A 17,837-nucleotide genomic window follows, 5' to 3' on the forward strand; every position below is an offset into this window, starting at 1 on the left:
GTGGTGTCTGTACAATTATTTGAGTACATATGTATTTTGTATTTTATGAAAATGGAAAAATTAGCCCCCTTCAGAAGCTGAAATAAAGACTGTTCAATTGTGAAGAAAAGGAAAATTAGAGAACCCATATAAATACTAGATATATATTAGAGTGTGTCACATTTTGAAAAGCAGTGATGAAAAATAAGGTTTAAAATTACAGGCAATATCAGCATGTAAAATATTTAGATAATGTATACAGAGTTTATGCCAATACTAAGTGCTAGAAATTAGTTTCAAAAGGAGCCTAATGTTCACCTCTGTCTTGACAAAAATTAAGAAAATTGATCAGAACCATTAAAATAATCTCCTGCTCAACCTGTGGCTAAATCCCTTTGTAATCACCACAAGCAACTCTTCCTTTCCAGTATTAAAGTCAGTTTACCACTAAACTCATTGTAGGTTAACAAAGAAAATGTGAAATTGAGATAAGAAAAATACTTGGAAAATAGTTTTCCTTAACTAAAATCATGGAGATGCAATGGGCAAAATCCAGACTTTGGGAAAAACTGCCAGGCACATGATTTTTTCAACAACAGAAGAATACAAGAACGTAAGAATGGAAGGGAATATTTACAGATTAAAAGATACTCAAACGTCTCACCCAACTGCAATATATGGACTTCATTTGGATTCAGACTTTGAAAAAGTTGAAAAAAACTTATGATTTTATGAGGCAATGAGAACTTGGAACAATAACCAAATATTTACTAGGAATCCAGTTTAGTTAGCTTAGGTATGATACTGATATTATGTTTTTTTTTAATTCCTATCTTTTAAGAGGTACCTACTAAAACATTTTCTGATAAAATGACTTCAAAGATGGGATAGGGAAGAATGGATAGAACAAAATAAGATTGGCCATAAGGTGGTAATGATTAAAAGTGGGTAATAAGTATACATGGGTTCGTAATACTACTCCTCTTTCTGCTCTGTACTTTCACTATAGAGATTAAAAATTAAAAATTTCTATATTGGGCTTCCCTGGTGGCGCAGTGGTTGAGAGTCCGCCTGCCAATGCAGGGGACATGGGTTCGTGTCCCGGTCTGGGAAGACCCCACGTGCCGCGGAGCAGCTAGGCCCGTGAGCCACGGCCGCTGAGCCTGCGCGTCCGGAGCCTGTGCTCCGCAACGCGAGAGGCCACAACAGTGAGAGGCCTGCGTACCGCAAAAAAAAAAAAAAAAAAAAAATTCTATATTGAAACAAAAATCATTAATTTGCATACAATTAATCTATTTTAAAATGTTATCAACAATGAATATATCATGCAATGTACAGAATTAACCCCCCCACCATAACATATATACTATACTTAGGGAGTTCTAAAATAAATAATTTTCTGAGTATAAAATCAGGTAATATGTAAGCACATTTTCAGGAATACATATGAAAAGATACTCTTTCATTAAAGACAGTAAATTAAAAAAAAAAGACAAAAAAAAAAAAAAGACAGTAAATTAGGTAACTGTAGGCTCTATGGCAAAAAACAAAAAAATCATACCAGCAAGGTGACTACAGTTAACAATACTGCATTGTATACCTGAAAGTTGCTAAGGGTAGATTTTAAACGTTCTTACAACACACACACACACACACACACACACACACACAAAATTGTAATCAGGTTAGGTGGTGGATGTGTCAACTAACCTTACTGTGGTAATCACTTTGCAATATATACATATATCAAATAATTACACTTACACCTTAAACTTATACAATGTTATATGTCAATTATCTCAATAAAGCTAGAAAAAAAAATAAAGGAAAAAAGCCATCTTGACTACTTTAAATGATTATATAAACCAGTGAACTTGATTAGAGTTTTCATCTTTACGATGGTAAATAAAAATGACATTTTAAAGATTATAAGACTGCAATATCATATAAAGGATGGTCCTGAATGTTTCATTTTAAACAACTGGACATGACTAATATGATAACTTTATTTCAGGTTTTCACTGTTTTTAAAGGAAACATTTATCAAGTGCTTACTCTGTGCCAGTCAACAGTCTATGTGTCTTTGTATATTAACTCATTTAACCTTTATTTACCACACCACCATAAGTACTGTATGTACTCAGGAACTGTATGTACTATAATTCCTATTTTACAGATGTGGAACGTAAGCATGTACAGGTTAACTAACTTGCCCACAACTTGAGATCCAGGGCTGAAACCTAGATAATAGTATAGGAGCACTAAAACACAAGCTCTTACGATTAAATTAATACAGCACTCCAAACAGTGGGGAAAAAATGATGGTTTTGGCTTGATTTCCATTGCCAAAAAGTCTACAATGTTGAAAGCCTTCTTTTTTTTTTTTTGGTGTAACGTACTCAATCAGAATGATGAATTCTTTTAACAGGAATAGTACTTTAAAAAAAAATTGGAATTGTGTTTATATATATCATTTTTATTCAGAGATGCACTAATGCATAAAAAAGTCCTAACATAAACTTCTTTAGTGATCTTCATTTATTAACATTGTTTTTGTTTCATTTTCAAATAGTATTTATTATTCTTTTATTACAAAAGTAAAAAACAGTTAATGTTAGAAAACCAGGAGAATATAGAGATGGGTAAAGAAAAGCCAACCATAATATAGCCCCATCACTCAAGAGAATCATCCTTCATAACTTAAAGTATTACATTTGATTTTATTTGAATTTAACTAACTTAGAAATAATAAAGTGAACAGAATTTCTGAACCTCAAGTCTGTCCTCTTGGCTCTTCTAAATTCCCTGACCAAGGCGGTTTACTATTGTCATTTCAGAAAGCACGCTTATACTCCATGAGCACCTCCAACTCAGACCACATTTTAGCTTGCTTTCTGTCAATATTTAGCCTGTGACTTGTATATATAGTTTATTTTCCCTTGAGGTTTTGCCTTCTGTCTTGTTCATCTTCATATTATCAATATCATGACACAGTGAATTCTCAGAATCTAATTAACACACTATGTATATTGTAATCTACTCTTTTCTTGATAACATTTTTCACAAAGCTCTCTGACATTTTGTCCTAAAATATGCCAGTTGCTCATTGCTGTCACTTGCAAATTTTTCATCAAAATCCGTAGTTAGTCTTCATATTTTCCTCTTAGACTTGTATTCTGTGTCACTGAAAAGTAATATATTTGAATAATTTTTTCAGAAAGAGAATAGAAAGTATGTCTAATGATGTTTTTCTTTAGCCCTTGCACTTGAGTGACAGGTTGGGAATAGAATTCTAGGTTCAAAATAATTTTCACAGAACGTTGTGACTGTAGCTACACAGTCTTCTCACAACATCTTTAAGAACAAGAAATCGGATTCCCTCTCCTTCTGTAGGTAACATGTTTACCTCTGAGTCCAGGTGTTTATAAGATTTTAAATAATCTTTATCCTTGAAGTCATGATGTATCTAGATGTGGATACATCTAGATACATGTAAATGTATCCTTTCCTTGCTTTTTGTTTTGCTTTTGTTTTTAAGTAAAATTACCCTCTTTCTTCAGTTAAGGGACATCTTCTTCCATTAAAAAATTACTTTCTCCCAACATTTGCACTTTTTTGTAAAATGAATACTACCTATCCTGGGTATGTTTGTACCATTTTTCTCATATTTCCAATGTATTTTTTTAATGTTTTATATGTTGTCCTTCTCATAGATCTCAAATTAAATCTGCAGCGATGTCCAGTCTATTCTTTAGTCCTATATGGAATATTTACTTTCAGTAACGATAAACATTTTGAATTTCAAGGACTTCCCTTGTCGACTTTTTCAGGGTGGACTTTTGTTATGGTTAGTGGATCGACTGCCCCCCACCCCCAGTGTCTCCACGCATACTGAGAAGAACTTACCCTTCTGCTTCCTATGTAATTTACATTCTCCAAATCAGCTGTTGTGCTTGTTCATTTTGGCCCTTCTTGTTTTCATTCAGTTGATTTTCCTCAAATCTCTGGATTTCTTTTCATACTGATAAAGGGGAAAACTTGTTTCTTCAGCAGTTTTGTGGAGGACCTCTACAGCAGGTGTACCCCTGCAGGAGTGGTCCATGGTCCTCTCTAACTGCAGTCTTCTCTGAGTTTCAGAGTCTCCGGGGCTCCACTGACAGGGGTAGTTCACAACTGAGGCAGGCTTCTCTTATGCCTATTTGGGTTGTTCCTCTGCTTTGCAATAGTCCACTAACCACAACTAATATATTTAAGAATTGATTATATAACTTATTTATGTTACCTAGCTAAGGAAGTAACATTAGAAAAAAACACCTGCATTTTAGGAAACAAATCTTTACAGCTTTTATATCCCTAAATTGACTGAGAAATGCAGCTTAAGAAACAGGAAAATAAAATATTGGGTAACTGTATACAGTTTCTTCTAAATTTCCATTTCTAAACCTCAATTTTCCTAAGTAAAGGTTAGATATTTTAATTCTACTATACAGGAGAAAAGTAGTCATACATTTATTTGGAAGTAAGTATGCCATATGAGAACATATTTTCACTGTATTTCTAAAGTAACAGATATAGATAAGAGAGTTATAGCTAAGAATTTAGGGGTGAGCTGGAGAGGGAAGAGAATATAATCAATAATTGAAAATACTATGTCTAAAAGCAAAATTTACATAAAAAGTAAAATCAAGTATCACACCATTCTTTACACTCCCTCTATTAGTTAGGCATGGCCTTTCTACCAACATGTCAGTAACACAGAAACGAATTCTATAAAGTATAAGTTAATCAAGATTTTCCCCCTCTGAAAAATATGATTGGTATCACTACAAAAATTTTGATGTCACTATAGGAAACTGACAAAAATCACCCAGTCTCAGCTATTCCATCTATATATATATATATAGACAGACAGACAGATAGATAAATAGATAGATATTTATCTCTCTCTCTCTCTCTCTGTATATATATATATATATACACACACACATACATACATATATATATATTACATGGAGGTCCTTCAAACCATGACTAGATAAAACAGGATGATATAACTAAGGCTAAACTCATTTAACTGTATGCGTATATATTTTAAAGTCAAAGGTCTTTTTTTAAGGGTTCTGCCCAAATGTACCCTTCACAGAGCTTTAAGTCTTAAATATTCAGCAATATCTCAAGGACCATAATTATGTGACAGACTCACTTTAAGTTGCTAGGCACTGGTACAAATTCAGTTTTTAAGGAAAACCATCAAGCTAAAATATTTTTAACAAAAAATCTATTAGTTTTGGTATTTGCAATAAGCCGATTTTACATATTTTGGGCAAACACACTAAAAATTTCTTGACTACTATATTTACATAAAATTCAAAGAGAGATATTTAGAAGACTATTATTTTGTGTAACATAAAAATTTAAAGACATATTCATTTGCATCCAAAGAGCATCCCAGCTGCAGTCACAATTTCCCATTTATTTTTCTGATACATGAACAAGGAAAAAATATAGAACTATGTAATTTTTATAGACACTACTAAAGAATAAATGCTTATAGTACGGTAATTTAGGTATTCATAATTTCTTTCCCTTTTTCTCTACTTAACAAAATTTGACATATAAAATTTTCTTAAAAAAAACACTCAACTTTGAATTTAAAATTCTTAAGCTTTAGAATTAGGTTGATATAATGAATCCACATAAAACACATGATAAAATCTGTATTGATTTTAAAGCACTGATTTTCAAATAAGAGAACTGTAGGGGTTTTGGTTGTTTAAGTTTCAGGTAGGAGTAGCTGGTGATATTTAGAAAAAAGTTTGAAAAAGTAAAATCAGAACTCTGTGTATAAAGTGCACCATATATGTCACAAAGCAGAGGAGAAAAAGCAGAGTATGCAAAACACAGTGATAGAATTTCTTTTTTTTTTTTTTAAACTTATTCATTTGGTTGTACTGGGTCTTAGTTGCAGCTCGCAGGCTCCTTAGTTGTGGCATGTGAACTCTTAGTTGTGGCATGAATGTGGGATCTAGTTCCCTGACCAGGGATCGAACCTGGGCCCCTTGCATTGGGAGTGTGGAGTCTTAACCACTGCGCCACCAGGGAAGTCCCAGAATTTCTTTTAATTGATCATTAAATTAAAGAATATCTCATTGCTTATCATGCTATATGCTCAGCCCTCTGCACATCATGGATATTTAAGTGCCTTTTCATTTCTTGTAAGCAACAATACTACAGTGACATACATGTGCAAAATAAAGGGTGCTGACACCAAATATGGTGCTTACGCTATGTAATTTCTACCTGTAGTGTTTATGCTTCCAAGGTTAAAAAGTTTGCTTTAAAACTTCCAAAGGTGATGCTTCTTCCTACTTATAGTTGAACTGTTAACATCACATAATCCATTTAATAAAAATTTCTGGTATATTTTGACTTAAATAATTGTTTTTCGTACCTCTTGATTTATTAACTGTTATAATTCCATATGTGCATGTATCAACAGTCATATTTTCATAGCTCCTGAAATATAAAACTGAGGATATGAGTTTACCAAATATGACAATATATTTAGAATAGTTACAATCTACTGTTTTAACATTAAGAAAGTAAGACTTCAAAATACTGGTCATTTTGTGTATTTTATGACACAGAAATGCACTCAGTAAACACTAGAGGGTAACAACATATCACGGTCTTTAAAAAAGTTTCCTAATCTGTCTTATGGTAGACTCTAAATGTAGCTTGTCTATTTATTATGATGGAGCATTTCCTTGCTTAAGCTGAAGCATACAAGTGAGGAAAGTGTATAGCAGCTGCTTAATAAACATGGCCAGATTATTGGCAGTCAAAGTAAGATAAGAAAAGGATGAATAATTATTTTAACAATGCCTGGCATTTTCAACTTTGCCCACTGGGCACTGTGTTTAAGTAATAAAACCAGGGTCTGCAAACTTGCAGCAGAATCTCTACTTTGGCAATTAAGGAGTGTCAGAAAGCATCGGGGTAGGCACTGTGTGACACCTCTGTTACCATAATTATGGTGTATAAGCATGGTCTGGCTCTCTGAATATGACTGAGTTTTCAGAAGGGTAGCAAGAAGCAATTATTTGTAGCAAACACTGTTATTAGATAGAATTCTGTCAGGAAGGTAATGTGGAATAAGGGCAGAGGTTGGGGGAAAACAACTAAAGAATTATGCAAATTTAAAAGTGCCACACATTTGTATACAAATAAGCTGTAGTAACCAGGACATGTATTTCCTGCAACAATATCATAAACGTCTGATATGCACAACATAAAATGGCTATTCAGTTGTGGTCCATGAACTTAAGGCCACTCTGCCAATTGTTTATTACAAATCTGTGATGAAACGATGAAATAACGGGCTTGTGCCAGAGACGGAAATCAGTTATGTCACGAGCACACTTAGTTCAGCTGACATCTTTGTCACAGCACTTTTTCCTCTATGATGAAGGAAGCAGTGCACTGATGTACATTCTGGCACAAGCTCTGTATCCTGAGGAATAGTAACAGTTTGTAGAACAGCTACTCTCAGTAGCACTGTCACAAAGCACAATGACTAATGGAATAAACCGTATTTCAAAATGTTACATGTATAGTACCTTTTTATCTACTCCAAATTTATTAAGTTCTGAAATCCACAGTCAGTTATATTCTCTAACTTTGCAACACTTAAAGTGTATCTGTCACATGGATGACATAACATACAAGATGGGTAACAATGCTATCAGGCTTTATATGTACAAATGTCTATGGGCAGTAAAATGAATACCTGATTAAATATTAACACATTCTGAATTTAGATTAGATGACGTTAAGTCTAACAAGGACCTCATGTAAATTAAGCAATAAATTTGGGTATTTTTATCAGTCTTTTTCAGCAACTTCAAAATCTTTGTATGATACTTACGGATGATTTTTACTGATGATTTTTGAATCATTCCTTGAGGGATTTTGATCAAGCAATAATTCAGGCACATTCACCATGAGGAAAATAAGTATGCTGAAAAATCAATACATAGCTGATGAACACATGAAACAATATCAGTGATAATCAAAAAAGATTCTAAAAGATGTGTTTCACTCTAATGAAACATGTAAGTTCAAATAAGATACCTAACTTCTTCCATGGGAAAAACTTACTGCAGTGCTGCTTTCTCATAGAAAGATTTTTAACCAAAGCTGCTTTTCACAGCTACTGTTTTGTGAAGAGACCAAGATTGCAGAGTTTGTAGCCATAATAAATGGGAGTATTAACGTACCATATGAAATGTTCCTATTTTTCAAATCTTATTTTCTTACTTTCTTGAGAAAGCCTATGTAATTCAGCTATTATAATCCTGATTTCACATAGCACAAAGATGTTCAAATGACTTTCAGCTTGCAACTGGTAGATTGATTTACAAATATTTTGAAAATAAGAAGTGACAAGGGTTAGGGGATGATTATGTTAGTATCTCCACTTTCTTAATCAGCTAGATCTCCAGTGCTTAAACAATGCCTAACACATCATGGGTGCACAAACACAGTTGTAGACTAATTGACCTGAAGAAAAAGGAAGAAGACGAATTTAGGATGACTATCAAGTTTAGGACATACATATAGCTGAATGATGAGACAGGAAAAACAAGAAGAGGAGTGTAAATGGGAAAAAAGTAGTTCATTCCAGGTACACTGATTTCTGTGGTAATTCTAAGTGGTAACATCCGGAGAGCAGTTAAATATATACACATGAAGCGTAAGCGAAAGGTATGGAATGAAGAGATATTTAAAAGGCTTCACAACATAGATGGTAGTTAAAGCTGTAAGTGTGGGTGAACTTTATTTGGGAGATTATCTGGTATGAGAAGAGGGTTCCAGAAAGTAAATCTTTGGAAAAATAAACACAGGGGTGTACGGAAAGAGAATGAGGAAGAAACGAAGAGATGAGATCTGGAAGGAACCTGAGAAGGAACAGTCTGAGAAGCTGGAAGAGAATTATCTTCCAGGAGAAAAAGCCAGGAGAGAACTGCCTCTCTGAAACCAGGACCAGAGAATTTTGGGAAGAACACAGTCAACAATGTCAAATCCCACAGAGAGACCAAAAAGACAGCTAAGGGGTCTGTTGTTGGAAGATCATGTGCGATGTTAGTAAACATAGATTGGATGGAAGGTACTTCAAGTGCACCACAATGCACTTTAAGAAATTTAGTTGTGAAGGGAACTGAATTGGGATTAAATAAACAGTGGTGCAGGGCAAGAGATTTTGTAGAGTCCTGTATATTTTATGTGTACAAAAATATTATCACATGACTGTGTCCAGCTCTACCTCCTTTCCCTCCACCCAAGTTATCCCTTCCTCTGCCACCTGACCCCCAACACATGCCTCATTAGCAACCTAAGATACATCCTTCCAGATTTTACTCCATGTTTATAAAATTTTACACAAATATATGTGCATATACATATAGATTTTTAAAACATTGTTCATTTTACAAAAATGAGATATTATGAGCCTTCATCTTGACTGTTCTGACTCAACAATATCTTATGAAAATGTCTCCAAGTGACTGGTACAGTGTTAAGATACACCTTTTCATGGCTGTACAATAGTCTGTGGTGTGGCTGTACAACTTGATTTATGCAACTGATCCCCGTATGACTACACACTTTTTCTTTTGCCACTGAAAACACTGCTGTAATAAACATGGGATATTCCCAGAAGTATGACTACTATATTAAGGAGCATAAGTATTTTTAAAACTGTTTATAATGGTAAAATTTGACTTTACACAAAAGTAGACAGAATGTTATACTGATCCCCCATGTATTCATCACTCAGCTCCAATAGCCATCAATCTCTGGCCAACCCATACCTCTATTCATCCTACCCCTGTATCATTTTGAAGCACATCCCATTCATGGTATCATTTCATCCAGAAATATTTCAGTATATTTCTCTAAAAGGTAAGAGCCCTTGTATTTTGTTAGCTGTTGCCAGGCTGTTTTTCAAAAAGACTAACAATTCACATGCCTTTCTTTTAATCCCTTCTCCTATTAGGTAACCACTTTTATAGGTTGTTGGTTTATTCTTCCATAACTTCTTTTTTTCAAAAGTAAGAAAATACACTGATATAGCTTTTAAACCCCTAAATTATCTTTCCTTTACCCTAACAGGTGAACAATACCTTGGCCAGGTACATAATTCTTATGCTGCAGTTCTTTTCTCTCAGTAGTCTATCTTCCACTGTTGTAAGTTAGAAGTCCAATGCCAATGCGACTGTATTTCCTTGTAACTTGCTACACTCAGAATTCACAAGGAATTTGATCAAAATATGTCTAGGGGTATGTGTACATGCTTCTTCCATCAATCCACCTGGAGCTTTATAATTGATAAATTATATATTATATCCACCTGGAGCTTTATAATTGATAGACTTGGGCTTGCTTCAGCTCAGGAACATTTTTTTCTATTTGTATAATTATGGACTATTCTCCACCTGTTTCTTTTTTTCCCTTTTAAATTCCCATAACTAGCTATTATTCATATGCTAAATCTGTTAGAGCTCCTACTATAGCCAGGACATGGAAGCAACCTAAATGTCCATCGACAGAGGAATGGATAAAGATGTGGTACATATACACAATGGAATATTACTCAACCATAAAAAATAATGAAATAGTGCCATTTGCAGAGATGTGGATGGACCTACAGATTGTCATACAAAGTGAAGTAAGTCAGAAAGAAAACAACAAATGTATAATATTGCTTGCATGTGGAATCTAGAAAAATGGTACAGATGAACTTATCTGCAAAGCAGAAATAGAGTCACAGGTGTAGAGAACAAACTTACAGTTACCAAGCAGGGAAGCGGGGGTAGGATGAATTGGGAGATTAGGATTGGCATATATACACTACTATGTATAAAATAGATAACTAACGAGAACCTACTATATAGCACAGGGAACTTACTCAGTGCTCTATGGTGACCTAAATGGGAAGGAAATCTAAAGAAGAGTGGGTATGTATACATATGACTGATTCACTTTGCTGCACAGCAGAACTAATACAACATTGTAAAACAACTATATTCCAATTAAGAAAAAAAAAGATCTGCTAGAGCTCCTAGATCTATTCCCTAAGTCTTTTATCTTATCTCTTCTTTCAGGATTCTTTCTCTTTGTATTTTTGCTGTGTTGTGAGGATTTGTTTTACTTCATTTTATAGCCTAATCATTTAAGTCCCACTTCAGCTCATCTACTGTGTTGTCTGATTATATAATCATGTTTTTTATTAGCTCCAAAAAGCCTTTGCGCTGTCCTTGAATTTTCTTAAGTACTCCTTTTGTTGTCGCTGTTGAAGTAGTCCAAGAGCCAGTTCTTTGCAAGCAGTGGAAGGGAAAGTGGGCTCCCCCAGGACTGCCAGTCAGCACTGAAGCACCAGGAGGACACCTCCCTGTTGCTGGACTAGGTCTTTCCCAACTTCCCCAGTCTCAGTAATGGACAAACTGAGCCCAGCTACTCCTTGGATCTGTGGGGGATGGAGGATTCTAGCATAATCCCTTAGGGCCAGTTACCTCTCCCCCACAATTCAACAAATATTTATTAAGCAATGTCTACGTACCAAACACTTTAGTTTACATTTATTGGAGGCTGAAGGAGTGAAAATACATACTAAAAGGAAAGCTGCCACCTTTACAATTTTGCCTATAGCTCCATCATTACCATTCCTACTACAATATACTGCTTATCAACCCTTTAACCAACATTACATTTTTCTCTCTTTATTCCCCTCTCCCCCCAGAGTACTGGCTCTAGGCGTGCAGGCTTCAGTAGTTGGGACACGCCGATTCAGTAATTGTGGCTCGCGGGCTCTAGAGCGCAGGCTCAGTAGTTGTGGCATACGGGCTTAGTTGCTCTGCGGCATGAGGGATCTTCCTGGACCAGGGCTCGAACCCGTGTGCCCTGCACTGGCAGGCAGATTCTTAACCACTGCGCCATCAGGCAAGCCCTTAACTGAGTTTTATACAAAATTCCCCTGAAGTATAAATTACCTGTTAAATACATGCTTAATATTTTAGTCTTGCCCATTTTTGAAATATGCCACTTACGTAATTTTTATTATTTTCTACAGGTTCTTCTTATTTTCGTACAATTTATCTGTTGGGAAATGATGCTGCTGTTGGGGTTTCCTATGGTCTGAATGTTGCTTGGTGCAGCTCAGCATGCTCCTCTGTCTGGGTATTTCCTGCAAATGGCAGCTGGATCCTGAGGACTGGGGAGTGGAGGACAGGGGCATTCCAGCAAGGGCAGGCAATGCCTTCTTTCTTTCTCTTTTTAATTTAATGTTAGCAACTGTTGATCCTCAATGCTTCCATACATTAACTAACAGGGGGTTGCAAAATGGTCAGTCTTTCTTTTCACTCTTTTAGCTGGATTAATCTAATAAAAAACATTTCTCCTCACCCATAATGAGGTTACCCAGTGACAAGAGTTCATATATGAATATGCAGGTGAAATAAATGACTGATTATTTTCCCTCTTTTTTTTTTTTTGTGGTACGCAGGCCTCTCACTGTTGTGGCCTCTCCCGTTGCGGAGCACAGGCTCCGGATGCGCAGGCTCAGCGGCCATGGCTCACGGGTCCAGCCGCTCCACAGCATGTGGGATCTTCCCGGACCGGGGCACGAACCCGTGTCCCCTGAATCGGCAGGCGGACTCTCAACCACTGCGCCACCAGGGAAGCCCCTTTTTTGCCTAATTTTTAAGATAACAAATTGGTTCTCTGATGACCATGGTAAATTTAAAAATTTATCATCATAGACTCATGGGTTTAAACATATTTGATGGGTTTCAAATCTTTGCAATTAACACCCTTAATGAAACTCAAACTATTGCATTTTTGGCCAGTGGGGAACTGTTCAAGTTATCTCCTAAGGCCTCTGACAAGACCTGAAATCTAAAATGACAAGATGTTCCAAGCTCATCTTACATATTTCCTGCCCTAGACTTAGCATCACCCATTTTTTCCAAGAAACCTTGGTTTTCTTTTAGGAGAAATTATTTCCTGATTATAATCTGGGTACCAAGAAAGATTACTGTTACTGTCTTCGTCAGTTTTAGATCTTTTCAATGGACAAAGCAAAAAAACTTTATGTATTTGTATATTTTAGATTTTATTTGGAAATAATTTCAAACTCACAAAAAGTTAGAAAAATAAAAAATAATGAACACTATATATCCTTTACCCAGGCTTTCCTCCTGTTAACGTTTTGCTCTCTTGTGTTATAATTTACTTTCTCTCTATATATACACATGTGTATAAATACATTTGTTTCCCTGAACTATATGAGGGTAAATTACAAATATCATGGCTCTTTATCCCTATATACTTTAGTATTTCCCAAGACATACAGATATTCTGTTACCACAGCACAGCTGTCGACTTCATAGACTTACACTGATACAACACTAACCTACTGTCCATATTCCTTGCTAAATGATCTAATATCTTTTATAATCTTTCCCCCCCTCCAGGACAGAAAACAGTCGTGGAGCAGGTATTGCCTTTAATTATTACCTCTTTGGATAGCCTGGAACATTTCTATTGCCTTTACTGGTTCATGACACTGACATTTCTTAATCTTTGGTGGCAGTGGCTTTTAAAAAGCAGAACATTCCTCATGATTATACATTCTCAGCCAGAATGCTGTAAGTGATGTTCTATCCTTCTCAGGGTACCACATGTGGAGGCACATGATATGCATCTGTCTCTCCTTTGATGATGTTAATTTTGATCACTCAGTCCAGGTGGTGCTGGATTTCTCTACCATATAATCATTGTTCTTTTTTCCTCCTCTCTTGTAATGTGAAAAGGTCATGTAAATATCTGCTTTTATAAAAAAAGAATTCTCCCTAGATTTACCATGAGGGTTGTAAATGATCAGGTAGGGGTGGGCACTGACTAGGAAGGGGCATAAGGAACTTCCTGGAGTATTGGAGATATGCTGTATCTTGATAAGGTTGGATTATACAAGGTCTATGCATATCTTAAAAGCTCACAGAATGTTTTATTAAAGAATTATTAATTTCACAAATGTAAATATTACCTAAAAATCATATACAAGAACTGAGCTCTAGTTATAATGAAATGCATGTTAAATTATTTAGAGATGTCCACCACTTATTCTGAAATGCAACAAAAAATAAGAATTGATGGGTAGATCAATAGATATGTGATAATGTAATAAACAGTTAACAACTGCAAAACATAGCTAGTGGGTACAGGGGGTTCACTGTACAATTCTCCAAATTTTGCTGTGTGTTTGAATATTTTCATAATAAAATACTGAGATTTTAACTTCTGCACAGCAAAGAAAATCATCAACAAAATGAAAATTCAGTAGGCAACCTACTGAATGGGAGGAAATCTTTGCAAATCATGTATCTGATAAGGGGTTAATATTCAAACTACATAAAAAACTGGTATCATACAACTCAATAGCAAACAAACAATCCAATTTAAAAACTGGGCAGAGGATCTGAATAAACATTTTCCCAAAGAAGACGTATAGATGGCCAACAAACACATGAAAAGATGCTCAACATCACTAATCATCAGGGAAATGGAAATCAAAACCACAATGCAATATCACCTCATACCTGTCAGAACACCTATTATCAGAAAGACAAGAAATTTTAAGTGTTGGCTTGAGGATGTGGAGAAAAAGGAACCCTTGTGCACCATTGGTGGGAATGTAAATTGGTGTAGCCACTATAAAAAAATAGGATGGAGGTTCCTCAAAAAATGAAAAATAGAACTGCCATGTAATCCACCAATTCCACCTCTGGTTATTTATCCAAAGAAAATGAAAACACCAATTCGAAAAACTATATGCACTTCCACGATCACTGCAGCATTATTTCCAATAGCCAAGATATGGAAACAACCTAAGTGTCCATCAATGGATAAATGGATAAAGAAGATGTGGTACATATACACAATGAAATATTATTCAGCCATAAAAAAGAACACAATATTGTCATTTGAGACAATATGGATGGACCTTGAGGGCATTATGCTAAGTGAAATAAGTCAGACAGGGAAAGACAAATACTCTATGATCTCACGTGTGTAGTCTAAAAAACAAACAAAAACCAAGCTCATCAATACAGGTGGTTGTCAGAGATGAGGGGGTGGGTTAAATGGGTGAAGGGGGTCACAAGGTACAAACTTCCAGTTATAAAATAAATAAGTCATGAGGATGTACTGTACATGTGACTGTACTTAATACCGCATTGCACATTTGAAAGCTGCTAAGAGAGTAGATCTTAAAAGTCCTCATTACAAGAAAGAAAGAAAAAACTTTGTAACTACGTATGGTGACCATTACTAACTAGAATTACTGTAGTGACCATGTTTCAGTGTATACAAATCATTATGCTGTACATGTGAAACTAATACAATATGTCAATTATACCTCAATAAAAAAAAAAGTAAATGGTAGACCTTTCTCTTTTAAAAGTACAGATGTTGTCCTATTGCCCTCTGGCAATGGCTGAGATTAAATGAGTATGGTTTCATTTTATTTATAAATAATATAAAACTAGTATTATTACCTAATTGCTTATAGGAATTGTTTATAATTTTGTAAAGATATGGCCAGTTATGAGACTTATTGAATTGTTTTCCATTGATTTTTGCCTGAAACATGGTGAAACCTTCCAATCTGTACACAGAAGACTTTCTTCAATACAGGAAAGTTTTTCTCTGTTATATTTTTTTAATTGTTTATGTTTATTTTTTTAAACTCTGAGTATGCCAAAAGTTTTATGAAATATTCTTTTCGGGTCTTTCCTTTTTAAAACTGTGACTGTAAAATTGTGCCTATATTTTATAACAATGACCAGAGTTCAACAACCTAAATTGCAAAAATAAAAATGCAAAGATGACTCATTAATGCCAGGAAGAGTTCGGTTAGTGGTGCTCTAATTTATAGAAGAATTAAAAGAACTCAAGATGTGGGATAGCTAGTGGTAGTGTATAGCAGTGGTGGTAGCTATTAATGGGGAGAGAGGCTGCAATAGGCTTGAATGTAACATCAGCAATCTGTGGGGAAAAGAAATCACAGAAATAGGGTGAGAGCATTATGACTCCATTTACACAGAGGACATGTAGCAAACACCTAAATTTAAGTTACTAAATTCACCATTCTTAATAGCTAGATAGCATTACCTAAGGTACTCAACATTTTAGGTATTATAAAGCAGAAGTAGAATATTCTACTAAATATCGTGTCAAACAGGTGAATGCAGATTATGTGGAACAAACCTGTGTAACTCTCATCATCATCAGATAAAGGCACCTCTCTTTTTAGCAGCAATTCCAACTCCTCTGTTTCTGCTACATCCACTGGACGCTCCCCATGTTTATTAGCTTGAAATGGATTTCCACCATGACGAAGTAGCAGTTTCACTATCTGCAACATTAAACAGTAGGAAGACTCAGTCCTTTCATAGACTGCATTATTTCAACCATTTTCCTCTTGATCACACTCATAATATCCTCCTGCTTCATCTCCTCTGCCTCCATTCCTCAGTGTTTATACTAAATCATAATTACTCTCAAGTTCCATTTTCATCGCCATCCCCCTTCTGATCGTATCTACTACAAAGAAATTTGCTCCTGGGCTATTTTAGCACTGAATCTCATTATTTTTCTTCCTGTTTCATCATACACTTGACAAATATTTACTGAGTACCTATTGACAAGCACTGCTCCAAGTCCTTCAGATAAATCAGTGAACAAGAGTATAAAGCTCCCTGGCCTCCTGGAATGTACAGGCTACAGGAAGTCTCAAAAGAAGTATCTCCCCTGTTTAAGGCTACCATCGCTACCAAGGCTCTTAATCACCTGTTCCCCATCACTCTGGGATTTAAACTATCGCTAACTGACATGGGTTTACTTAAAACTACTAAAGCTTAAACTTCAAGGCATCTCATTTTCATGGTCCCCTTACATGGCCCTATATCTAATTTTTTATTCATTTCTTAAAGAACCCTGCCCTCACAAATTTCAAAAGCTTTGGGCTCCACAAACCAAGATGCGACTGGTTAGTCATTTCATTTGTTTGTTGCTCCTTATTCCTCTTCTTTTCTATATTTCTTACCTCTTTTTCGATTGGCTCCTTTCTAGAAGCCAATCTTTCCAGTTCATGTCTCTTTTGCCTTAGAACAATAATGGCAATAAGGAAATGAAACACAGGTTAAAAAAAAGCAACTGCTCAAACCTATACTCTCCTCCTCTAGCTAAATCTCTCTTCTTTCCTTTACAGTCAAGTTCCTGAAAAGATGTATACCCTTGGGGCCTTGATTACTTTATTCTTATTGGCCCTTTACTCTTCTACCTAAAATTATGTTACCATCAGTCCAATGAAATGCCTCCTAAGATCTGTAAATATCTGAGCCATACATTGTTTCCCTAGGGCTCTGTCCTTGATTCACTTGATTCATGCTCTGGTCTACATCATCTCCCTGGAGGGCTCACCCACTCTGAATGCGATGACGATTATGCAATCCACTCATTCATTTTCATTCTCGCGCTTGCTCTTTCTCAGCCTTCTTCTTGACCTTCAAAATCAAATACCCAAATATTCTTTGGATATACTGTATTTCAATACAAAAGCTGAAACCAATAGGTCCCAGAGTTCATTAAACGTGCACCCTTATCTTTTGTTTCCATTCTCAGTGACTGGCACCAAAGTATACCCAGTCACTGAAACCAGAAAGTGGGGAGTCATCACATTCTCGTTTTTCACTCATACTCTACCGTCAAGTAGGTGGCCAAGTATTATTAATTCTGCT

At 35.5% G+C, this 17,837-nt stretch overlaps 1 protein-coding gene across 8 annotated transcripts in view; it reads right to left on the minus strand.

Moving 5' to 3' along the window:
* ANKRD12 (ankyrin repeat domain 12) overlaps positions 1 to 17,837 on the minus strand; it is a 114,564-nt gene that overhangs the window by 29,196 nt on the left and 67,531 nt on the right. For 5 of the 8 annotated variants that reach the window (XM_027088604.1, XM_027088603.1, XM_027088601.1 and 2 more), the window contains one exon: positions 16,306 to 16,453. In XM_027088604.1, coding sequence (XP_026944405.1) covers positions 16,306 to 16,453 — 148 coding nt within the window. Of the gene's footprint in view, positions 1 to 3,885; positions 4,884 to 6,430; positions 7,822 to 7,906; positions 8,000 to 16,305; positions 16,454 to 17,837 lie in introns of those variants that run through there. The other 3 variants (XM_027088608.1, XM_027088607.1, XM_027088610.1) reach the window with 3 other exon arrangements.

Source organism: Aethalodelphis obliquidens, unplaced genomic scaffold (assembly GCF_003676395.1).
Source record: "Aethalodelphis obliquidens isolate GAN/ISIS:26980383/991018 unplaced genomic scaffold, ASM367639v1 scaffold63, whole genome shotgun sequence".
NCBI lineage: Eukaryota > Metazoa > Chordata > Mammalia > Artiodactyla > Delphinidae > Aethalodelphis > Aethalodelphis obliquidens.